General features: G+C 37.9%; 1 protein-coding gene across 1 annotated transcript; it reads right to left on the bottom strand.

Moving 5' to 3' along the window:
• Window positions 1-11,112: 11,112 nt before the first annotated feature.
• CENPQ (centromere protein Q) lies at window positions 11,113-21,454 on the bottom strand. The gene is made up of 8 exons (XM_007451914.1): window positions 21,353-21,454; window positions 20,539-20,593; window positions 19,361-19,481; window positions 18,706-18,774; window positions 18,084-18,213; window positions 12,680-12,799; window positions 12,452-12,526; window positions 11,113-11,244 (listed from the first exon to the last, which is right to left on the bottom strand). Exons 1-8 carry the CDS (start codon window positions 21,452-21,454, stop codon window positions 11,113-11,115), a joined length of 804 nt encoding a protein of 267 aa, XP_007451976.1.
• Window positions 21,455-26,470: the final 5,016 nt, after the last annotated feature.

Raw genomic sequence — 26,470 nt, 5'->3', positions numbered from 1 at the left:
CCCAGGTTCCTACATTGTTCAAAAGTCAAAACAATATAAAAGGGATATATATTCGGGGAAGTCTTATTCCCATCCCTAACTCCACTACTTATAGATCACTTAAAAAATAGTTTCTCGTTTAATCTTCCTGTGTTTCTGTTTGCAAAAGAAAAGTTAGCAGAGATCTATTTGATATACACTAATTTTCTCATTCTTTCTTACATACTCTTGTACATGTAGCTTTTTTTTTCCACTTAAAAACGTATCATGGAAATTACCTCAAATTACATTACAGAGACCTTCCTTGTTGCTATAAGTGCTTCACTGTGTTGATGTGTCGTAACTCATTCACCTGGACTTTGAAGGATGGAAATTTAGGTTGTTTCTAAAAGTTTGATATTACAAATAATATTGGAGTGAATAACCCAGTGCAAACATTGGTTTTATATTTGTGGAGGAATCCTCAGGGTAAATTTCTGGAAGTTGAATTGCTTGTATAAATGCATATGTATTTTATTAGACGGTACTGAATTCCCCTCACTGGAGTTGTAACTTTCCTACTCCCACTACCAGTATATGAGTATGCCTATTTTCTACAGCTTCAAACTTGGGTTCTCAATATTTTTTAAAATTATTGCATGACAGTTTAATCACACTTTTTTTTTGAGTGAAGTTAAGCATATTTCCATATGTTTAAGGGTCATTTTATTTGTTTTTCTGTGAACTAACCATGTCTCTTGCCCATTTTTCTATTGGATTTGAGTATATTTTTTTCTCCTCTCAGTGTTAAGGGCTCTTTATATTTTATGGAAAATAGTTCTCTATTTGTGATATAAATTGCAAATAGTTTCTCCTAGTGTATAATTTATATTTTGACGCCAGATCTTCTGCAACTGAGAAATCACACACATGCACACATACGTATGTATTTTATTTATCAAACTTAATATTTTTCTTTTATTACTTCTGAATTTGGAAAGCCTTTCCTTATACCCACATTATAAAGGAACCAACCAATGTTTTCTTCTAGTATTTGTATGACTTCTTTTCTTTTTAAAGGCTTTATTTATTTATATCTTGGATCAATTTGGAGTTTATTCTTGTATAGGTATGAAATATGAGTTTAATTTTACTTTTTTTCAGATTGCTATCCATTTGTCTCACTGCAACTTATTTAAAATTCCATCTTTACCCCAGTGACTTGAGATGCCACTTTGATCTTATTTTAAACTTTCCTGTGTACTTGTTATTTCTGGACCTTTTTTTCTCCTTTGTTCTGCACAATCATGTACCATTACTACACTTTATATAAATTTTACAGTATGTTTTAATGTTTGTGGGGTTAATCTCCCCTTTTAACCTATTTTCTTTTCCTGAAATTTGTATTGTTATTTTTGCATATTTATTTTCCATGTTCTTAGTCTCAGGAATGTGATGAAAGGAAATAGTCAAAAATGCAGCAGAGAGACTTCCCTCGTGGTCCAGTGGTTAGGACTTGGCACTTTCAGTGCTGAGGCCTGGGTTCAATCCCTGGTCCGGGAACTAAGATACCATAGCTGCACAGCGCAGCCAAAAAAAAAAGCAAAAATTCTAATGGGACAACTAGAAATATATCAAGTGCTCTCTTTGGGAAATAATCTAGAACTAAAATCTGACATCTCATGTTCACTGCAATAACTGCATGGTACTAAAGTCTGACAGTCTTACTGGATTATAAGCAATGTCTTTTAACAGTGTTTAAAACCTAGAGTATTATTTTGCCTTGGAAACACATAGATCTGTTAGAGGGAGAGAAAGCCTCACATCAATTAGGAAGAAGAATACCCAGATGTTAGCTATTTTTATTTGTAACTTTTAAAATCACAAGAGCCAGAATAAGGGGGAGTGAACAAAAATTCACTCAAGAAAATAAAGTTCACTCAAGAAGTGAACAGGGACTTCCCTGGTGGTCCAGTGGTAAACAATCTGCCTTACAATGCAGGGGACTTGGGTTTGATCCCTGGTCAGGGAACTAAGATCCCACATGCCATGGGGCAACTAAGCCCCGTGCCCCTCAGCGAGAGCCCACGTGCCTGCAAACTACAGAACCCACGCACCACAACTAGAGAGAGAAAACCCACACTCCTCAACAAAGATCCCTTGTGCCTCAACGAAGACCTGACGCAGCCAAATAAATAAAAATAATTAATAAATAATTTTAAAAAGAAGTGAACAAAATTGGAACAGGGCTGGACCACACATGCCACCAGCACTGCTGAGGTTGGAGGGGGTAAAGAAAAGGGGAGAGGCTGGGAGTGGGTTCTTTCTCTCTTTCACCTCATTGCTCAGGTACAGTAAGATCAGAAAAAGCAAAGTGCTGTTGGCAACTGGGTTTTATAGCTGGAGCCAAGATTTCTATCAGAGATTGAGAAACATGGGTGAATAGAAATTTGGGGAAAGAGAATTAGGCTGTTAATGTTACCTATACTGACACAACAATCCCTCCATCTGCATTTTTTTTTTTTTACTATTTTTATTTTCCCCAACTAAAATAATTTTAATGCTAACATCCCAGGTTAGAAGGGAGAAATCATCTTTGAGGTAGGTGCTGTGCTATTTCAGCTGTGTTTTACTTTCAGTTTTATTTTTTCTCTGCTCCTAGTGTTTACTGGGATTAGGGAAAATGGATACAAAACTTTAGGTATTATCACAGACAACTTAAAAGAAATTTAATTTAGAGATCTTTCATGTTTTTTTCTCAAAATTCAAATCACCAAACAAAAATTTGTGATGAAAAATGCAAAATGAGTAGAAACAAAACTTGTGTTATTAAATGAGATTCTATTCTAGAGGATGTCTAAATGTCCTCCGAAACTGCCCTGCCTTGTCCTGCTCCCAAAGTTTGAGCAGACTGAAATCTCCATTCTTCCTCTGTATTTCCCCTCAGTGAGTCTTAGGTAGAGTGAACATTCATGTTCACTAAATACGCAGACAATTGCAAAACCCAGTCTGCATCCACTCAGAGCAGACAAGTACACAGTCTTTGCAGAGTTGAGCATGTTGCCTGTACTGAGTCCTCAGAGAGTTCCTAGCTGCCTGAGAGGCCAATTAGCATAATAATTCAAAGTACAGGCTTCAGAATCTGACAAACTCAGGCTCTGATCATGACTTAAAATCTGCATAACCTTTGATGAGTCATAACCACCCCTGCCCCCCGGGCCAGAATTCCCACAATAAGATAAATCACACACACACACACACACACACACGTATATATAAAATTTGGTACAAGTGTCAGCATGTAGTTAAATGTTAAGTAAACAGTAGGCACATTATTATTAGTAAGACAATAAGGCATAGGGCTATAATAATGATGCCATGTACCAGCTGGGAGTAACCCTCAGTTATCAATGCTAAAGATAATGAGAATCCCTGGGGCAGAAACTAGACCACATTCTCCCGAGAGATTTATGGACCCCAGTTACTTAGACCTCTTCCCTCTGGCACCAAGGATAAGTCTCTAGGTAACAACTGGCTCATGGTGACCTAAGCATATTGTCACTCCCAAGGAATCATATTTATTCATTGAAACAAAGCTCTCCTTCAGCCAGTTTCTTTACTTTTCTAAGAATAAACACCTAAAATTTAGATTTCCTCTAATCTTTGTAGTTGGGATGTTTGTGACCTCCATGGGGTAAGAAACCAATATTTTCCATATGGCTAAGTCAACTTTTTTTTTTTTTTTGGCAATACATGGGCCTCTCACTGTCGTGGCCTCTCCCCTTGCCGGACGCGCAAGCTCAGCGGCCATGGCTCCGCGGCATGTGGGATCCTCCCGGACCGGGACACGAACCCGTATCCCCTGCATTGGCAGGCGGACTCTCAACCACTGCGCCACCAGGGAGGCCTGGCTAAGTCAACTTTATCCAGACTAGATAAATTCAACCATTGTGTTTGTGTCTGCTTTTATTGCAGATAGAAGAACATAGCTTGTGATGTTTATCTCTTCCTTTATTGTCCGTGAAAGATATGCATACACAATCAACTGGAATCCAAATTAAATCAAAAATTCTGATAAGGATAAAAGACTAATAAGAGTATTGATTATAATCATTTAATCAATTTAATCATTTAAATTTCCTTTACGAAAAAGATACGTGGCTTAGGGAAAAAAACAGGTTGATATCAAAGTAACACTGTTCTGGCTCGGCCTCTAGCACTGATTATCTATATGATCTCAAAGAAGTCATTTATTTTCTTTGGCCCGCAAATCTTCATATGTAATGAGAGAATTAAAGTTTATCTTATCAAAATTCTCTGAGTATGTACATATGCATACAGAAACATGAAATAAATATATGTGTATGTATGTTTACACGTGCATTTGCATATCCAGATTCACACCTACATATGCATCTTAGTTTCCCATGAGAAAGCAGATTATAAACAAGGGGGCTGGAATAGGTGATAGGCAATGTCCAGTCCTATGCCGACATCATCTGTTTCGAGCTTTTTAAAAAATTTTTTTATTGATTTGTTTTTGTTGTTGTTTGTTTCTAGCTTTTAAAATGCCCGTATCTTCATTACTCTATCCAAGGCAACTGAGAAATGGAAGCTTGTTAGCAGTACAAATTCTCAGGCCTGACCTTGGACTTACTGAATCAGGGGCTGTGGGGAGAGGCTCAGCCATCTGTGTTGCAACCTGCCCTCCGGGTGATTCTGAAGGGCACTAAAAGGTGAGAACCACTGCATTCAAACATTTCCAGGGAAGAACTATATGCTACAGTCCTAGGCAGAAGTGGAGAGACAGTAATTAAAGGGAAAAAAGCAGGATATTCTACAGAGAACTTGAGTCACAGGTGGTAGGAAGAGAGTTTGGGGAAACAGCAGTGGCAGGCACAGGGGAGTATTATTTTGGGTCGTAGGGAACTGGCATGGTAATGAGAACACTGAGCAGAAGCCCAAGCAGCAATAAGGAAGCAGTAGCCACATGATCCTGTGTTAAATCACTTGTTCTCATGCAGTCATTTCTGCTCCTTTGCGAAGACCCGCTGACTTTAGAACCTTCTTCCTACAGTGGATCGCAAAGGAGGATAATTATCCTGTTTTTAGCCATAGCTGTCTCTGACCCCTATAGTCATTACTTTAGAAACTTGAGACAGGGAGAGTTAGGCATTCCCAGCCTAACCATGCTTGTCTTCTGGTCCTTTTCAAAAATTTAAGGTTCTCCTGATTATAGTTTTAATTTTTCTCCTCACTGACAGCTAGGAGCATGTGTGTGTTCAGAAAAAGGAAGAAAATTCCTGGAGTTCTAATGGGCTAGGGGTGAACTTGCCCAGAGAAAGCTGCAGGGGTGAGAATAAGCCTATAGAATCAACCAGGCAAGAACTCAGCTTGGATGCTGTTTAGGAGGCTGATGGAGAACACGTTGTCATCCAGGACGTTGCCCTGAGAGGGGAATCCCTGGCTTTGCAACTTCCTGGCCAGCGTGAGGGCCACCAGCTGGCTGTAACCTTTCCTGCGATGCTCTGGCAGGGTTTAGCCATGGCACATGGTGGCAAACTGGTCTGTGACAGACCAAGACATGGGGTTCCCCTTGTCATCATGGACACACACTCGGGAAGCAGGAGATGAGGTTGGCAATGTACCAACGACACTGTTCATTGCCGCCCCAAGACCAAGTCCGGTTGAGTAGATAAGCATCAGCAACACTCAGGTAGGTTAGTCGTGGGGAAGAACGCATTCTCAAAGAAAACGACATGAGAAGAAATATGAACTCGGTATCACGGGACCACAAACAAATACTTCTCTTTATACCGACTCAAACTGAGAAATCATCCTCGAGATAGTGCCTTACAAATACCAGAATATTTTCAATGAATTAGAATCTGTCACTCACCACTTATAAACATCTTTTAGGGTTTCATTTCGGATAGGACACAACACTCATTATATTAAATTTAAGTCTTTCCTTCGAATTTTATGCCCCTTTGTTATTGTCCTCAGAATAGATGAAGGCAAGTACTTCATTTTTCAGTAAAACAGATCTCAGACTTGATCTTATTAACTCCTGAAACTGCTGACACCCTCTCTGAGGGCCTTAAACAAGTCCAGATTCTTGGACCCCTAATCGTTTCCTTGGTAAAAATAAACGTTTTAGGATAGACTTTCTATCTTTATGCATCCATGACCAGAAAAAAATACAAATTTCTTAATATTCTAGGCATATGTAGATGCTCAAGAAATGCTAGCTCTTCCAGACCTTTCCTTAAAAGGTCTGGAAAAAGGTTTAAAAACCCATGACATTAAGATAAAAAAGAAAAGATAGAAATTGGTGCAATTTCTGAGAACTGAGATGGATTACTTAGTTGCAACTCTCTGGGGCTGGTTGTGCTTCCGAATTTGCTTCCATTCTTGAAATTATCAGTGTCCTAAGACTATCCCCACTTAAGAGACTGGTAATGTCATTCTCACTATGTCCTTCTTTATAAGGAACACGTTTGTGTTTTCAGCGGTTCTGCAGTGTTAGCGCACATTCCAGGCATTCTGTGGGCTCTGGCACTGGGTCACTCATCTAACAACTAAGCAGGGGGAAAGAATAAATAAATACAAGCAATAACGGGCTCAATAGGCTTTTTCATTTAATTCTTGAAAATAAACTTCAAAACAAAGTCAAAGAAGCCTCAGGCAGAAATGTCACTGCAAATAAAAACACTAACACATGTGTTTCAGGAGTGACAGTGGAGACTATGACCTTGTATGTGAAGGGCAGATATCCAAAATAAGGTGTCCAAATTTGGGTAATGATGTAGGTGTTAAAGACAAACTGTGGGACTTCCCTGGTGGCGCAGTGAATAAGAATCCGCCTCCCAATGCGAGTTCAAGCCCTGGTCCGGGAAGATCCCATATGCCACGGAGTAACTAAGCCCGTGCACCACAGCTACTGAGCCTGCGCTCTACAGCCCGCGAGCCACAACTTCTGAGCCCACGTGCTACAACTACTGAAGCCCCTGTGCCTAGAGCCTGTGCTCCACAACAAGAGAAGCCACCACAATGAGAAGCCCGCGCACCACAATAAAGAGTAGACCCGCTCACCGCAACTAGAGAAAGCCCGCATGCAGCAATGAAGACCCAACGCAGCCAAAAATAAATAAAAATAAAATAATTAAAAAAAAAACAGACAAACTGTCTAACTTCCTATGCAGAAATAAATCTGATTTTAAAAAGCCTGACTGGGGATCAAGGAAAATTTAAAACAACATCTCAGGGATAGGACAGTAAACAGACTATGGGAAACTCTTAAAACTCTAAAGGACAAATAGCCTGATCTTTTTTACTTCCTAGCTCTATCACCACTTACTATTTGAGTGATCTTAAAACAAAGTCACTTAGCTTCCTTTGTCTCTGATTATGCAGGATGGGAATAACAGTGATTGCTATGAAGTTTAATCCCCATAGGGTTGTTATTAGGATTAAACATTGGTATAAATGCATGTATACATGTAATGGGCTTAGAACAGTGCCTGGCATATAGCACATATCAATAAATATCAGCCATTTTAACCACTGTTATTTTTGTTATACAGCACTGTCGTTCCATTTGAAAACTTACCTTCATTTTAAGGACCTCCTTGGAGGTGGAAATGGGTAAAACTGGTTAAGGCACATTTGTTTCTGTTAGTTAAAAGAGGAAAAAAGTCTATGTAAAAAAAGTACTGTATGGAAGTTTTATTGTATTTGGAAAACGTCCCTCCTTCATCTTCCTCTTTGTCCAATTTTAACAAGTATAACCAGTCTTTGGCTATGACTGCTACAAACAGCTGTCACTTTAATAAGACAAACACCTAAGGCAAGAGAAAGTGGTTGTGTGGTGGTTAAGTGGTGAGAAATACATTCAAAGGTAGCAACTCTTAACGAGAAAACTAGTTAGAACAGAAAAATGTATCAGTCACTTAGGACAGAATAAAGCACAAATGGGAAATTTGAATTTCTCTCTGCTTTTGCTTTCCTTCTTTCCTCTCTCTTCCTTAAAGCTGAATATTTCTTGACAATGAATGAAACCTGAGAGGATTTAGGATACTTCTGTTTGGAAACTAAGCCAACCTAAATGATCCAAATATTAATGTTGACAGGTGCACCTGCATTTATTTCTGGTAAATAGAGAATGCCAAGAAATTCTGTCCAATGAAAGAAAGTAAATCCCTTAATTTTAGGTTGCTGGGCAGGTGTCTCATATTTAAGCAAAACCTGTTTGTTAAACATATGCCCAACTGAAAGTTGGAGAATGGTAGAACCCATATAAAATAATAATTTTAAATGACTGACAGTAAACTGTGTTTCTGTAACATCTGTACAGGCTACCTTCCCCCCGCAAATTACACCATTTTCCCTCCTTCCTTCAGCAGCATTATTGGGGACCCATTTTCCTATAAGTTCAGCAACTTTCCCTTTCAGCCTTTTTCAATCTTTTCCAATCTGACAGGTGAAAAAGTTTTGCTGTTTTAATTTGCATTTACATGATTATTTTAAGGTTGAAAATCTTTCAAGTACTTACTGGCCATTTATGTATTTTCTTCTGAGAACTGCCATTTTCCTATTGGTATTTAATCTATTTTTTACTGGTATTTTAGAGCTCTTTATGAATAAAGGTATTATTTTTGTTTTATATATGCTATAGATATTTTTCAGTCTGTGCTGTGTCTTTGGCTTGGTTTTTTAATTTTTATTTTAAAAAGTTCAGTTTTATGTAATGATCTATTAATTTTTCTTTCTTTATGGTTTTGTCTCGGTTTATATGAATAATACATGCATACCTCAGAGATACTGCAGGTTCAGTTCCAGACCACCACAATAAAGCAAATCGTGCAACAATTTTTTGGCTTCACAGTGAATATGAAAGTTTCGTGTACATTGTACTGTAGTCTACTAAGTGTACAACAATATTATGTCTTAAAAAATGTATATACCTTAATTAAAAAATAATGGTGTTGGAAAAATGGCATCAATAGACTTGCTCAAAACAGGGCGGCCACAAACCTTCAAAATGTAAAAAACACAGCATCTGCGAAATGTAATAAAGTGAAGTACACTACAAAACAAGCATGTCTGTCGGGCTTTATCTACACTGACATCAGTTATTTATTCATAAATTCTGTTCAGTTTCTATTTTTCTATTTAATTTTATTTATTTTGAATCTATTCTGTCATAAAGTAGGAATATTTACCACCACCCTCCACTGCCATCCCCAGTGCGGTTGGTCTGCTAGCTTTCTCAAGACCATTTATTGAATAATTTATTTTCTCTACATTTTATTTGATATTCTATCTTTATCACAGGCTACATTTTTACACCATATAGGCTCCATTCCAAAATATTTATCTTTTAGAATTGAAAGTTTCTGGCATGGGCACTTATCAGTCACTGGAGAGAAGGTGTATGATAGTTGGCATGGCCTATGTATGTGAGAATTTAGACAGATGAGGATACTACATAAGATGACCATCTGAATTACTGGGACCCTGTGCAGTTGAATTTCAATTTTATTTGGGTCTGTAATTAACTCTTAAATTCTTCACAAAGAGTACACCACAATTCAACCTTTGAAGAAAATACTGTGTATGTTGCCTGCTACCTGCCAGAAGATAGTGTACGTCTCTCAAAATTAGATCATGTACTTTTCAAAGCTACAAGAGGGTAGTATGACCAGTTTATGCGTGGTAGAGAACTACCCCTCAGCAACAGTGGTAAGTCGAAATTCCTGTTGACTTTCAATCATCTGTTAAACAGATGTTCTGATGGAAACAGCAGACTTAATGTAACTCCTTCATCCCCACCAAAAGCGATTATAAATGTCATGGTTAATGATAAAAGTGATTTGGGGCTTTACTTGCCACTCTAAAAACACAAGGGTTTTTAAGTTTTAAGACATGTTGTGAAATCTTTTTCCTTTAGTTGCTTTGCCTGGCATGTAGCAGACAGTCCAGCAAAGTATATACTGTAATGTTCTCTTTAAATGCTGCACTATAGGTTTCCTTTCTTGAAGACTTTATTTCCCTTAAGATCCATTAAGGTCCTTTTTGACCATTATTTCCTAAGATCTTTTTTTTGACGCTTTTGCTGAGCTGCCCAGGGTTCCCCATGACATGTGGTCTCCCTCACTGCAGTGAGCACTAAATCCAACTTACTTAACTGAAGCTGTCTTCCCGGTGGTCTCAGCCTGGAGGGCATTAACAAAATTATAGCACCCTCTAAATTAACTGACAAAACATTCTAGGTTAGACAGAAAAGTAATTAAATTACAGTTATTTTATTTTATAAACAGATAAAAGCCACCCAGACAATATACTGTGGTTGGTTAAAAATGATTTTTAATATATTTAAGTGATAATTTCTTCACGTGTATATGCTTATTATTGCAATGAGAAAAGATTTAGAAAGAAGGGATTTTTTTTTTGGTTTGGTGTTTATTTTAAGGGAATAAATGAACTTGGGTTCATTTTTAACAATTTTATGAAATAAAGGTATGCTGTGATGAGAGTAGAAAATAAATATTCAACATGTATTCACTAACCTAACCAAAGAAATAAAATGTTCATGCTACCTCTAAAGTTAAAGACACATGGCAGATATTAATTATGCCACAAAAAGTCTAGGGAGTTATGTAAAAGAGCGAAGGCATTTGGGGAATTCTAGAGTTCCAAATGACCAGACAGAAAATGCAAGTCATCAGCTAAAAAACAATATTGATACCAAACACTTACATTTTTATGTGCTAGGCATTATAAACACTTTACATATGTTAAGTCACAGTATCTTATTTCCTCTGCACTAACCAATAAATGAACTCTATTCAGCCATTATAAACCATCAGATTGTGGCTGTTCTCATTTTAGGGTTTAAGGCAAATAACTGGAAATACAGCAACATAAATGTGAGTTCCTAGATGTGGGAATTGATAAAAACAGTTTTCAAGGCCTACATTAGATGTATAGAGGTTAATGGTAGATTTATAGAGGTTAATTTTAAAGTGCATATTAGGAGAATCCTAAAGAAGCCTCAGCCCCGGCAATATCACGTAGAATAACATTTTTACAAATTCATAAACATTAAATTCATATGGAACAATCTACAAACAAAACAAAACAATAAACTCTTTAAGACGCATCCAGTCTTTTATAGACTTCTTCAATGAAAGTTAACATGTTTTTCATCTGGGGTGAATTATGGAGAACATCTAAGTCCTTCAGAAGAGCATTCTGGTTTGGAATTAGCATCAAAATTTCTTTCTGTGACATGACAATAATTCATTTAAAAAATTTTTTTTGATACATAATCGATATTAACATTAGCTTCAGGCAGACGGCATAATGATTTGACATTTGTATACACTGCAAAATGGTCACCACAGTAAGCCTAGTTAACATCCATCACCAAACACAGTTACAAACTTTTTCTTCCTTGTGATGAGAACTTTCAGATCTACTCTCTTAGCAACTTCCAAATATACAATACAGTATTAACTCTGGTCACCATTCTGTTCATTACATCCCCATGACTTACTTATAAATAACTGGAAGTGTGTACCTTTTGACCACCTTTACCCATATAATTAGTTTTTAACCTTTCATTATGAAAAATGTTATATGTATGTTATTTAGAGAGAATGGTATAATAAACCTCATATAATCTTCACTCAGCTTCAATTATCATCAACTCACTGCCATTCTGCTTTTAAATCTATGGTATTCTGTTTTCCCTCTGCCCATTCCCATTCCTCTCACCCTAGGTAGATTTGAGACAGGAAAATTTTGTTACTTTCTGGGGAAACGTAAAGGCTTTCTACCACTGTAAACACTTAGACTATAATACCTATGGGGGTCCTTTGCAAAGGTAAGTTAGCAGTGTGCTGTGTACGCCCAAATGGCACACAGTACTGTCTTAGGAAAAGCTGCACACGCCATTATCAGAAGCACAAACAAAAGCAGTTGTCAGGATCTGCTTCCAGAAACCCGTCCTACAGCCATGACTGCACAAATGTGGACACAGCACTATCTTAGGAAAAGCTGCACACACCATTATCAGAAGCACAAACAAAAGCAGCTGTCAGGATCTGCTTCCAGAAACGTGTCCTACAGCCATGACTGCACAAATGTGGACAGAGCACTGTCTTAGGAAAAGCTGCACACGCCATTATCAGAAGCACAAACAAAAGCAGCTGTCAGGATTTGCTTTCAGAAACCCGTCCTACAGCCATGACTGCACAAATGTGTAAAGATATATGCGCAAGGATGCTCCTAGCATTACCTGTACTAGCAAAAATTATTTATTTCCATCATTTTCACAAATTATTACATTATGGCACATCCATATAATGGAATGCTATACCGCTATTGACAAGAATGATTACACTTATACACTTATATGATTATAATGATTATACACATATACAATTCGTAACTGGTGATGCAGTTAATATGGTAAATTGGTACTTACCTGAAGTATGGGTGCTTTGAGACTCTTCTGAGAAAGTTCGGGAAGAGAGAGTACCTCACTATCTATTTGAAACATCTAAAGTAGAAAAAGAAAGCTACAGATTATTTCATAAAGCTAGATTATTTCAAAAGGCTGACTTCTCTTATTACACTCAAAAGCTGTCTGGGTAGAATCTAATCATGAAAAATTATATCCAGATTCTAGCGATACTTTTTTTTAAACAATTACCTGTTTTACCTTCCTTTCCTCTTCTTCTACCTCATTTCTCAGAACATGAACTTTGTTCTTTAGGCTGTGAATATCCCCAGTCATTGACTCTACGGTCTCCACTATTTTATCTATTTCTTCCTGCATCAGAGAAAGAAAGCTTATGTTTTAAATTAAATATACTATTAAATGAAACCCCAACAGCTATTAATATATACATACATATTTTAAAAACACCTTATATATTGAAACACTTCTGGAAGAAACTGATAATTTTCATTTTTCTTTCAGTAAACAGACTCCCTAGAAATTGATTTACCAATGGAACAAAGATGTATGTGAAGCTTTCCTCAAAAACTTACCATAACTGCGGGCATCAGATATCCTGGAAGACCTGTGTGCATCTAGCAGAGCCCAAGGACTGATGGCAACAGGTACAGGAGCATTCCTTAAGCGGTATGTAACAGCAGAGAAACTCTAACTTTAATTTAGGAACATCTGAGTGCTATTTTCATTTGCCAAAAGAAAGAAATGCTGAACATTAGGGCAGAGATAGTAATAGAAAATGAGTGGCAGTTTCCCACCTAAAAAGAATATATAACTTACGGGGGAAAACAAAGAGAAAATAAGAAATGAATGAAATGAGTATAATGATATCAGGGGTGTACTGATTGCAGGCCACATATAGAGTTAGCCAGCTTCCAGGTTTCTAAATGGTATTAAGTACTGCACTGCTTTCAAATCTAGTCCTAGCAACAGCCAAGGATAGCACTGCCCCTGGGGATCAGGGAACAAGTAAAGAAGCCACACAGAAGTCATACAGAAATAATAACTCTTAAATCCTGCGAGGCGATATGGCTGATACTTACATCTACATCATTCTCCAAATACTGGAAGCCGAATTTTTACTGTCAACTACAGTAATTTTCCTCAACAAATATATTATGGCTTCTAGTAACCATTAAAAAGGGTACCTGCAGAGGTCTGCAACTGCCCATAGGCTGTTTTTGATCAGTCCAAGAGCTATGAATGGTTTTTACATTTCTAAAGGATGGTTAAAAAACAAAACGAGACTATGCAACAAAGACCATACATGGCTCACAAAGAGTAAAATGTTTATCACCTGGCCCTTATAGGAATAGTGTGCTAATCCCTGAGTACCCAAGACTTTGGGTCTGTGAGCTACACTTATTAAACCAAATAAGGTAACATTCATGGGTTCCAGGCATTAGGACTTAGACATATCTTTTGGTGGGCCGCCATTCAACACACTACAGAAGGGAATGAATAATAGCACTGAATGAAGGAAAGGGTTAATGTAATAAGAACTAAAATTTTTCAGTATAATTAAAAAAATTAATTTTGTTCCATTGCTTTGGTTATCTTCTTTGGGTATTTATACCATACCCATGCTGTGTCTTTTTTGCCAAACTTTTATATTTGTCACTTTTTCTCAATACCTTAAAAAAATGTCATTCTTTTTGAGTCTTAAAATTTTCTCCTTACTTTAACTTTTATTTAAGTATTATTTGTTCTGTTCATTTGCTTATTGCTCCTTCTAACTTAGTCTGCATTACTAAAAGTTTTTCTTCCTTTAGCTCTAATTCTTTCCTGAATTCCATAACATCATTTTTTAGTATTTCTAATATTTATGACTTTTTTCATACCTTCTTTTTCTAAATTTCTTTCAGCTCACTTGGGAAATTAGGTTAGCATTCATCTGTTTTGTGAACACATATTTTTGGCATGGTTTTGTTGTCTGTAGAAATGTTACTTTTTGTCCTTCTGCTAATATTGTCTTATGTTAACTCTGGTTGTGAGATCCAGAGAGATTAAAAACTATGCCCCAGGGCTTCCCTGGTGGTGCAGTGGTTAAGAATCTGCCTGCCAATGCAGGGGACACGGGTTCCAGCCCTAGTCCAGGAAGATCCCACATGCCGCGGAGCAACTAAGCCCGTGTGCCATAACTACTGAGCCTGTGCTCTAGAGCCTGTGAGCCACAACTACTGAGACCGCATGCCACAACTACTGAAGTCCGCACACCTAGAGTCCATGCTCTGCAACAAGCCACCACAATGAGAAGCCTGCGCACCGCAACGAAGAGTAGCCCCCGCTCACTGCAACTAGAGAGAGCCGGCGCACAGCAACGAAGACCCAACGCAGCCAAAAGTAAAAAATTAATTAATTAAATGAATTAAAAAACAAACAAAAAAACTATGCCCCAGCAGGTCCTATACCATCTTCTCGGTATCTCTAAAAGACTTTGTTCACCACTGCCTTTCCCTAGCACCAGCAGTGAGAGTTCAATGAATGTGTTCTTGTTGCATGAACACAACCTCTCTTACTGGTAACTGATACAGGTTTTGGAAAGTCATCACCAGCAGTAACTCTAGGCTGCAATGCGAAAAAGCCATTCTAAGTAAGGCACATTGGAGAAAACTAATAGATAAAATCTACAGACTCCTAGTTCAAAGACTCTTATGCCAATGAAGAACTCTTATGCCCAAAATGCCAACAGTGCTTCAACTGAGTAACTGACTGTCAAGCAAACATTAGACTGTTGTGATGTTATAAGAAATATACATTTGATTTTCATCCCTGATTCCTGGCACAGAGCTTCCAAATCCTTGGCGTTTTCTGAATGACTGAAGTGGGAGGAGCACTTTTTGTGATTCATAATAACCGTCATACCTGAATTTGTGCTAGTGAATAACTCATAGAGGATGGAGGCTGGTTGCCACAGCAACCAAAATCCTGTGATCAGAAGGTTGGAACTTTCAGCCTGGATCCTTGATCTCTGAGAAGGGGAGAGGGCCTGGAGATTTAGTTAATAATAGATATGCCTACATGCTGAGGCTTCCATAAAAACTCTAAATTACTGGATTCAGACAGCTTCTAGGTTGGTGAACACATGGAGGTGCTTGAATAGGCATGGGAGTTCCGTGCCCCTTCCCATATACCTTGCCCTATGCATCTCCTCCCTCTGGCTGTTACTGAGTTGTATCCTTGATAATAAACCCGTAATAGTAAATAAAGTGCTTTCCTGAGTTCTGTGAGCTGATCTAGCAAATTATCAAACCGGAGGAGGAGGTCATGGGAAGCCCCGATTTATACTTGGTTGGTCAGAAGTGCAGGAGGCTTGGCCTTGCACTGGCATCTGAAGTGGGGGCAGTTCTGTGGGACTGAGCCCTTAACCTGTGGGGTCTGTGCTAACTCCAGGTAGTTAGTGTTAGAAGTGAATTGTAGGACACCCAGTTGGTTTCCACAGAGAAGTGGAGAACTGCTTGGTATGAAAACCCCACAAATTTGGTGTCAGAAGTGTTGCGAATATAGAAAAACAGTTTTTTCCATTTAAGTCTATTTATGCTTTTGGCACACGGAGATCCAGTTTTAGGTGTAAAACAAAAATGCCTCCCAGCGTTACAAAAATCACACTATCATTTACTGTCTCTGATTAAAGACTATTTACCATCTCTGATTTAGTACTTTATGCAAATATTAAATGTTAAAATAACATTTACCATTATTATACTTTAAAACCTTTTAAAGCAACCTTTAAAAAAAGTCAAACTCATAGAATCAGAGAGTGCAGAAGTGGTTGCCAGGTGCTGGGGGTGTGGGGGAAATAGGGAGAAATTGGTAAAGGATACAAACTTGCAGCTAAAATGAATAAGGTTTGCAGATCTAATGTAAAACATGGTGACTATAACTGATATTACATAATTGAAATCTGTATTATATAATTGAAAGAGAGTAGAACTTAAATGGTCTTACCAAAAAAAAAAAAGTGAGATGACAAGGGAAATTAACTAGATGGGGGGAATCCTTTCACAATGTATAGTTATATTAAATAACCATGATGTACACTTTAAATATCTTACAATTTTGTCAATTATATCTCAGACAAAGCTGAAATTTAAAAAATAACCTATATTAATGTTATCCAACTGTTCATTAAGTGGGGGAGCTAGTGCTGAAAATATACTCTTGCAAAGTAGTAACATTGGGATGAAAGTTAAATACAATCTCATACAATGAAGAAAGTGAGGCAACCACTAAAAAATACCACTCTATAAATTTAGAATATATGTAGAGATGTTGCTCACAAATATATCCTTCCATTGTTATTCTCAATCATATGGAAAATCTGGAATGACCTATTTGTGAATGGTGAATTAGAAATCGTTAGGGATGCATTCCTTGCTTAAACTACCACCACCTCGTATTTACTAACAAAGGTTAACAAACTTATTGCTTTACAAAGTTGAATTGCTAACAAAGACCATATCTACAAACTACTTCAAAATGGCAAACGGATATATGGTCCGATCTGTTTTAGTTTTAATAATTATTTAATAAGCCCCCGAGGCTGCTTTTCTTAATTGTTCAAGTATCCACTAATTAAAAGCCTGCAGAGCTTCCCCGGTGGTGCAAGTGGTTGAGAATCCGCCTGCTAATGCAGGGGACACGGGTTCGATCCCTGGTCCAGGAAGATCCCACATGTTGCAGATCAACTATGCTTGTGTGCCACAACTACTGAGCCTGTGCTCTAGAGCCCGTGAGCCACAACTACTGAGCCCGTGTGCCGCAACTACTGAAGCCCGCGCGCCTGGAGCCCGTGCTCCACAATGAGAGAAGCCACTGCAATGAGAGGCCCGCGCACCGCAACAAAGAGTAGCCCCCACTTGCCACAACTAGAGAAAGCCCGCGTGCAGCAACGAAGACCCAACACAGCCAAAAATAAATAAATAAATAAAATAAATTAAAAAAAATAAAAAATAAAAGCCTGCAGTTTATCATGACAGCTAATATTATCTCCCACTATCTTCTACAGAATAATGATTAAGAATCACTTGCCCTGAAATCAGACTAATAGGTTTGCATCATAACTGTGAGCACTCTAAGGTTTAGCTAGAAATGCCAATATGTCTCTTTTTCACACTTGTAAAATGCGAAATATAGCACAGGTCTCTTTAAGTCATTACGGGCTATAACTGTAAAGTGCTTAGAACGGTGACTAGAACATAGAAGGCCCTCATTACATGTTATCTATAATGATTATAAAAACAGTAATGATGATGATTGTGTTCTTCTTGCCAATAAAGTAGCATATACAGGACAGAAAAACTAATATAATGTGTTTTGAAATGCTACAGCATTTAGTGATGAATTCCTATAATCTGATATTTAAAGTCTGATGAAAAAAATAAGACTGCTACTTAATTACAAATATATTAGAAATAGTCTTAACTTTAGAGGCCCAAAGTTCAGGCAAAGTTTTTGCTTTGTTAAAAATAAAAGTTAATGAAAAACCTGGTCCAAGATCTAGTATTTGTTATTAGAAGAATATCATGACAATTCAAAAAACTTTTTGGTCTTTTCCCCCTTCCCCTCTAAAGATGAACTCCCTGTTCAAACTTCATACCTGCAATAATGCCAGACCCTCTTCATTAGCTCTGTGCTGTGCCCTTTCCATTTTCAGTAGACTTGACACATGAGTTAAATCTTGCTGCTTTTTGGGAGGGACTTTCAGGGTTTCACACAGTTGCAGCAATCTTATGGATAGAATAAAAACATAACTTTATTTTTGAGTACCATTAGTATCATTTTTGTTTTTTTGTTTGAAATACTGTCATCCTCTTTTTTCTTCCCTCATACTCCCATGGCTGCGTTGGGTCTTCGTTGCTGCATGCCGGCTTTCTCTAGTTGTGGTGAGCAGGGGCTTCTTTTGTTGCGGAGCACTGGCTCTAGGCATGCGGGCTTCAGTAGTTGTGGCACGCAGGCTCTAGAGCACAGGTTCAGTAGTTGTGGTGCATGGGCTCAGGTGCTCCGCAGCATGTGGGATCTTCCTGGACCAGGGCTCGAACCCGTGTCCCCTGCATTGGCAGGCGGATTCTTAACCACTGTGCCACCAGGGAAGCCCTGTAATGTTCTTTTATTAACAGTGGCTAATCTAAGCAATAAGTCAGCCCCCCAAATCCCTGACAAATCATGATTTAACCTTTCAATTATATTTCAATCATTTTTTAATTGCATAACTGTATTACCTTTTCTTTAGGAAGTTCAGATGATACTGAACTTTTTCATTTTCTCTAATACTGTTACTCAAAATTGCTCTAGAAGAGAAAAAGTAGGGATTGAATAAATATTAGTTTGAAACATAACTAGTATAATCTGTTTATTTTTTCTCTCTGATATCTTTCAAGTACCCCTTTTTACTAGCCAGGCAGAAGCAATCACTTTTTCTTTTATGTTAAATACATTTAAAGCAGAAGAATAATCTAAGTTCTTTTTACCACATTATATTGTTGTAATTAATTTATAGGCCTGACTCTTCTGATAGATTTCAGCTCCTTGATGGCAGAATCCTGTCTCTGTATTCCTTTTAGCATGTCAGCTTCCACATAAAGTGTCAATTTGAGCTAACTTCTTCCTAAAGTATCCCTCACCAGAAAGTTGTAGATAGCAGATCAAGCAAAGATTTCAATTTTATTCCACTGATGAAATTCCAAGTTTCTGAAATTAATAAAGACATTTTTGCTGAATGCTAAGGCCATCAAAAGACATTAAATAAATCTTATTGCAAAAGAGAAAAACACCCTATCACCATAAAGTAGACAGTAACATTTAAAAGAATACTGTCTATAGGAAACATATAAGCAGAAATAAAAAGAGTGAAATGGAAAAAAATTTCATACTCACATTATTACTGATTCCATCATAGTTTGCAAATGTTCTCTGCTACTCTTCGAAAGAGGTTGCCAGGTTTTTCTCTTGTGGGTTGCGATCTTTACCTGTTTTAGATTAGTATGCTTTGCTTGTCCTGTCACCGGTGAAAGAACAGACTCTGGTTTTTCTAGAAGTTTGGATGTTTTTACTTAAAAAGTGATTCAAATATAAATTTATCTAAATAATGGAATTATCAGAACCAATATTATGAAGCTGTAAAAACTATTTAATTTCCTTTTCATTGCATAGCCATAACAGGCCAGGTGTTGAATATGAATATGCTATTGTTATGTTAACTAAAATACTATTAAGTGATATTGCGGATACAAACTCAAGACAATCTTAAATAAAGAACCAAGCTACAACTATTAGGATTCAACATAAAAGGCTGGTTCTCAGAAATGACCTGAATTAAAGGGCTTCATTGAGAAGACTAGAAAATGATTTCTGCCAAATGTTGGATGGCAACTGAAACAAAGGAGATTAACCAAACCACAAACAGATAATCAGTGTCTACTAGGTTGTTGATAGTATTCTACTTATAAAAAATAAACAAAGGAGGTACACTATTGGCTCACATAAGATTAGTTTTGGAGAGAAGGGAGATTAAATAATTACATTTCAGGTATGCAAAGCATTACAAAAGAAAAAGTCCAGTGCACTATGGAAGTATAAAACCGGAGGACCTAACTTGGTCTTGGGTGAAGAGAGGTAGAAAATTCTTCCATGCCGAAGTGATGTTTAAGTAAAGATGACTATTCCAAACTAATTTACTCCAGACAAACTTAGTGGTTCCAATCTAATCTAAATAGTGGTGGCAAAACAGAAGCATATCTGTCTCAAAGAGAAGTCAGTAGGTGTGTCTGTATATCATAAATCAGTAATAATTCAGACTGTGGTACACTTTGAATTTCTCTTGCTCCTTTCAACTTACAGCCCTACACAGTATTTTGCTACAGGTGGTAAGTAAAATTTCAGTTGACCAAAAGAACTGACCAACCAGTACTACTTATTCTTGCAAAAATAAGAATGTAACTGTTTATTACTGTCTTTTGCTTATGCAGAACTCATAAACAAGATGCTGAGAATTTTTTCATAAATATAGATAGCTTGGGAAAGATAGGTTAAACAAGACATAAGAAAAGGAATACCTTCAGAAGACAGGTGTTTTGGATGACTTTTATTTTTTTTCGCTGTGTTTCTAACCTAGAGAGAAAAACACATGTGCATGCACAAAGAATTAAACATTAGATGAAAAGATACTGCTATTGCAATAAATCTGTCATGTATGTTGGAGAGAATTCATATACCTTCTGGCAAGACAGAAAAAAAGTATATTGCTACTTCTACAGAAAAAGGATGTGTATTTATCACAAGCAGAGGATATACAAAAGCAATTCCTGAACAATGGTGATAAAGTATAATAGAATTTCATATGGTGTCAAAGAATGTTTTAAAGAAATCATACTCATCTTGCCTGTGAAATAGTGTTATATACTTTTCCTGAAAAACAAATATAGGCATTGTCTAATACAGGGTAAATAGAGAAAAAATGTTGATTCTTTCTTTTATGGTAGGAAGAAGCTAATTCCTCCCAAACTAATTTTTCTCTAGATTAATAAAAATCTCCTTCACCAATTGACAGATTCTCTTGTCTTTTAACATATGAATGCCATAGAATCTGTATACTATATTCCCAGTCTTCCTATTTACACACCTTAGCAGTGCCCCATCGCACTTCTTCCCTAAAGAATTCTCTGATCAATATCTTTAGAAATTGAGGTAAACAATTTTTATGTGAGAACTTTTAAAACCCACGTTGCAACAGCTCCCATATAACAATATCTGTGGTATATGAATTACTATAATTTGTAGTAAAGCTGACCTTTAGTCTTCACATACTCCTTTACATAGAACAGATATTTCTAATCAGAGTCCTGAATGATAAACTTGATATTTCATTACCTCTTCCTCTGATAACTCCGCTTCTTCATTATCAATTTTTCTTTTTGGATTTCTTTTTAAATGTTGAGACCTTTTCTTAGAAGGATTTGCTTTGCTAGACATCTTGATGTAAACAGAACTATAACAGTGCTTCAAAATGTCTGTAAAGATGAAAAGAACACTAAAGACTTGTTTTATTAAAAACATTTTGTTAAAAAGACTACCTATAAATGTTCCAAATTTGCCTGTAAAAAAAAAAATCATAAAGAAAGTTTTGGGATAGTATTGTGTGTTTTTAAAACATTTAAATATATTTTAAAACAAATAATATTGGTTCTCATTAGAGTAAAGATATCTAATTCAATTTCATTCCTAAAAATTTCTTCCATTTGTATGGCAATAAACAATCTTATATAAAAACACTTTTACACCTCTTACTTTATACTCCCCCATACAATAACGTTATCTCTATATTTAAATCCAAGAAAATGGAAATATATAGTGCTAAATTGTTTTACTCTGGTCACAGATAATGTCAACTCAAAGAATAACATTCAGGCCTTCTTATTTTAGGCTTAATGGATTTATCATTCAACTTAACGTCAAAGATGGGAGATGATAATTTTTAGGATTATACCATGAATCTACATTGTAGAAATTCATCTGGTAAATTCACTCATAAGGAATTAAGAATTAAAAAGTTAAAAAGTTAAGCTTTAACTTTTACTGGGTTATGTGCATTTTAACAGAAGCACAGAACTATACTGATTACTCTGTCTTCTCACACATTACAAAACAGGCACCGGAGTAGGGATGAGAATGTCAATGACAAAATTTAGAATAATTCCTTTTCCCCATTTAATAGTTCTTTATCACCAAACTCATTTCTGTTAGAAGAAACAGAGGGATAAAATATATATTCCTGCATTAGATCATAAAGAGCAGATAGCTAAGAAATTACGTACACGTTTGGTACAGTACACGTGAACAAAACCCACATACACACACACACACAAGTACGTGTGGTGTGTACATTATATATACATATTTTTCTAGACATATATAGTTAGATATATAGATAAACCAGTCACCATTCCTTTTCTAAAAATTCAGAGTTTATCACATTACTACAATTTAAATATACATGCAGATTTAGAGACAGACAATAAAGTGGGTACTCTGGATAAATCTATTCTCTCAAATTTTAAAAGGAAAAGTTCAAGCTTTTCTTTTTCCCGTAAGACAAAAATAGTGGGAAAGAAAGAATTAACTGAAAGATCACAAACCATACTTGGAGACTACATGTCAGATAAGTTACAAAAAGCAGTGGAAGCTAAAATACACTTTACCCTGCTTTTGAACAATGTGGCACCTTATTCTACACCCAGTCTCCTCTGTTGCATTCCTGAAATGTCAAATTCTCTCAACTTGACATCCATGCCATATACTTCCCCTACTTAAAAACCAATCCATATGAGTTTTGCTTGTGGACCTCTCCTGGAAGGACTGCCATGTACAGTACAGTTGTTCACTGAAGAAGAGCATCCAGGTGAGAGAACAATTGAAGGCTGAGATTTAGTCCTCATTCCATTTAGGAGACTAAAAATGGTGCAAATTCCTCCTCACTCTTGTTATTGAGAGGTGAAGTATATGTCCCCTTGTCTTAAATTTTACAGACTGTGCAGCGGTTTGAGCAGTAGAATATGGTGGAAATGATTCTGTACCAGTTTCCTGTCCCAAATATGAAGAGACTAGCAGCTGCAACTTCCCCTTGCTTGGAATATTTGCTCTTGAAACCCAGCTAGCACTCTATGAGGAAGGCCAATATGGAGAGGAACTAAAGACCCAGGCAAAAGCCCCAGCTGAACTCCCAACCAATAGCTAACAACGATTGCCAGCCTTGTGCATGTACCTGAGCCAATACACTGCAGCTGACACTGCGTGGAAACAACCCTACCAAGTTGTTTCCAATCCCAAATTTTGTAACAAGATAGGTAATTTTTTTTAATTAAAAAAGAAAAATTCTTCCGTAATACCTACCTTATAACATCCAAACTCTTTACCATGACATTTATAGTCCTTAACAATCTAGACCTGCCAAGCTTTCCATACTTCTCTCCCACTACTCCTCAACTGCATCTCCTTCTCCAGATAGACTGGATTTCCGGAACACACTTTGAGTAGTGCACATACTCTACCCGAGCTGCTCTCTCCTGTCTGTGCCCAACCTCCTCTCAGATCATGAGCCACCTGCACCTGAAAGCCTTCCTACCTACTTCCACCTCAACGCTCTCTAAAAGTCTGTGGGCTCTTATGGTCTCTTTCACTTGGCACTTATTTATAGCTTGGTTTTGTTCATCGTTTTTCTTGATATTCTTTATTCAGTAACACGTAATTCAGTGCTACTCCAAATTTGATTTACAAACTGTTTGTTACAGTCTTTTAAAGTATAGACATTAAAAGTATTCATTTAGAAACTTTTATGGCAATTTGACAACAATTTTATGTATGTTAGATCTGGCCAAAAAATAACTGGCTTTGTTTTTTCTTTTTGTTTAATTTTTCTAATAATTCATTAAAAAAGACTTTCTTTTTTAGAGAAGTTCTACGTTTACAGAAAAATTCAGCAGAAAGTACAAAATTCGAGCATACCCCCCTTCCCTACTATCAACATCCCATACCAGAGCAGTGCATTTGCCACAGTCCATGAACCGACACTAACACATCCTATCACCCAAAGTCTATGGTTTACATTAGGGCTCATTCATGGGTTTGGCTAGTATTCAGTTTTTTTTAAATTGTATTTTACAAAAGTATCAGTTGTGACTGATTAAAAATTAAAAAAAAAAAAATTGGTCCTTTACCACAGTCTGAAAAGCTCTGTTTTCATTGATACCTACTTGAGGTAATTAGCCATAGTGCAGAAAGTTCCTCCACCTCAGCACTATTAACATTTTGCATGGGATAGTTCTTTGTTATGGGGGCCGCCCTGGGCACTGTGGGATGTTTAGCTACATTCTTGATCTCTACCCACTAGATGCCAGGAGCCCCTCCCACTCCTCCAAGTTGTGACAACCAAAATTGTCTCCAGACGTTATCAAATATCCGCTGGTGCAAAACTGCCCGAGGGTGAGAACCACTGCCAAGAGCCAGCCAGGGATGAGGACAAATTGCCCAGGTTCCAAATCCCAGCCCTGTCATTTAACTAGCTGTATAGCCTTGGGGAACTAAATTTGCTCACTTTCCCCACGGCTAGAAGTATCAATATCAAAGGCTTTTGTAAAGCTAAAAGGTTGTCCAGAATACATAAAGCGTCTAGAACTTGGGACATAGTAAGAACTCAATAAATAAAATAATCTACTGTTACTATTGGGCTAGTTGTAGCATATACAAAAAGAGTAAACTTTGGCCTGTTTTGGATCCACAGGAAAGCACAGGCTAGTGGTAGTAGCTAGAGACATATGAAAACAATTCCTATGTATATTCAATTATACACAATGCGACAAATGTTACGAGACAAATGAGTGTATATCTCAAATTGGTGTGGGTATTGGGGGGGACATACAGAATTCAGAGAAAAAAGTAATATTTGAATTACATTTTGAAATATTTAGCCAGAAGGAAGGGGAGTAAAGCATTTGAGAGAAAAAAAGCCCGTTGGCAGGACACCTCAAAAGAAACTGGTCTGTTCAGGGACAGAAAAAATTCAGAGAGGCTTTGACGTGTACGGGAGGAATGGACAGAAAAAAAGACTGGAACTGTAGCTTGCAGCCATACTATATACTGCAGTAAAGAATGTATTCTTTACGCTGTAGGAAACAGGGAAGTATTCTAGGTTGTCTTGTTTTATTTGCCAGCGTGCTGAAACTCGTGGAAGCCACCAAGCTAGACCTCTGTATGGGCACAACGTCTGGCAAAACTGCAAATACACAATGTTTACCTCTTGACAAATGAGGCCTCGGGGTAGCGAACGCTGCCGACGCAGCTTCCTTAAGGCTCAAAGGCACTCATCACTAAGGCTGCACTTCGCCCCACGACTGACTGCGGGAGAGATTAAGGAGGGAGAACAAGGATTACAATGATTCGGGGAAAGGAGGGAGGAACCATGAGTGGCTTCACTCCCTCCTTGCGAATCAAATACCACTTTTTCAAACACTGGCTCCGAAGGGCACACCTGTTCGGATCTCCCTGCTCTTTGAAAACCACCTCAAGCTCCTCAAACACGAGTCGCCGAGTTTGCCACCAACGCGCCGGACACAAAATTCATCCCCAAACTGGAGCCACCGTCAAGGAAAGCGCTTTCACTACTCACCAAAGACGCTTCTTGAATCCTTCCAGGTGCCGCGCTCAGAGAAATTCGCGCCCTAACCTCCCACAGCCGCGGAGACCCGGAAGTGAACCAGTAGAAACCGGAAACGGTTGTGGAGAGAGGCGAGCATCTAGCCACGCCCATAACGTCATCGGGAGCGCTCCCGCGAGAGTTCAATGAGATGGGCTGGAAACAGGGTGGTATTGGCCGACGTCCTCGTTCCGTCCCGCTGGCCTTTGTGTTTGCTTGGTCGCAGGCCCAGCTTTGGGGACCTTTTACTTGTAAGGCTGGAGGCGCCGTGGTCCAGCCGTTCTCTCCCGTATCCGCGGTCCGAGATAGGCCGACCCGTGAGTAAGACCGTGCACCTTGAGGAACGTCAGCCTTTCAAATCCCTCCACTCTTCAGACTCCTCTCTCCCCCCATACCTGTCCTCTGAGCCTCGGTCCTTTCCCTCCTCCCAGCCTCCCAACTTCCTCCTTCTTTACTTTACGACTGGGAAGGGATCCCACTCTCCTCTGCTTGCTTCTTAGGTTTAGATTCTCCACCGACCGCTCTCTTTCAGCGAGGGGGAGTCCGAAGGTACTGCAGGACAGAAGGTGCCTTAAATGTCCCAGAGGCCATGTCGCCATCTTCCTTGGCCCCCCAGGCACCCCGAAGTTTCTCTAGGCCGAGGGCGATTGTAGATTTCAGAGGGATGTGCTGGCTTCACAGCTGCCTTCCGTCTAGGCCGCGGTGATTGTGAGGGTTTTTTTTTTTTTTTTTTTTTTTTTTTTTTTTTTTAGAAGATGTTGGGGGTAGGAGTTTATTAATTTATTTATTTTTGCTGTGTC

Source organism: Lipotes vexillifer, unplaced genomic scaffold, assembly GCF_000442215.2.
Source record: "Lipotes vexillifer unplaced genomic scaffold, Lipotes_vexillifer_v1.1 scaffold147, whole genome shotgun sequence".
Classification (NCBI taxonomy): Eukaryota; Metazoa; Chordata; class Mammalia; order Artiodactyla; family Lipotidae; genus Lipotes; species Lipotes vexillifer.
Note: the sequence above shows the minus strand (reverse complement) of the source record. Positions and strands in the feature narration are given on the sequence as shown.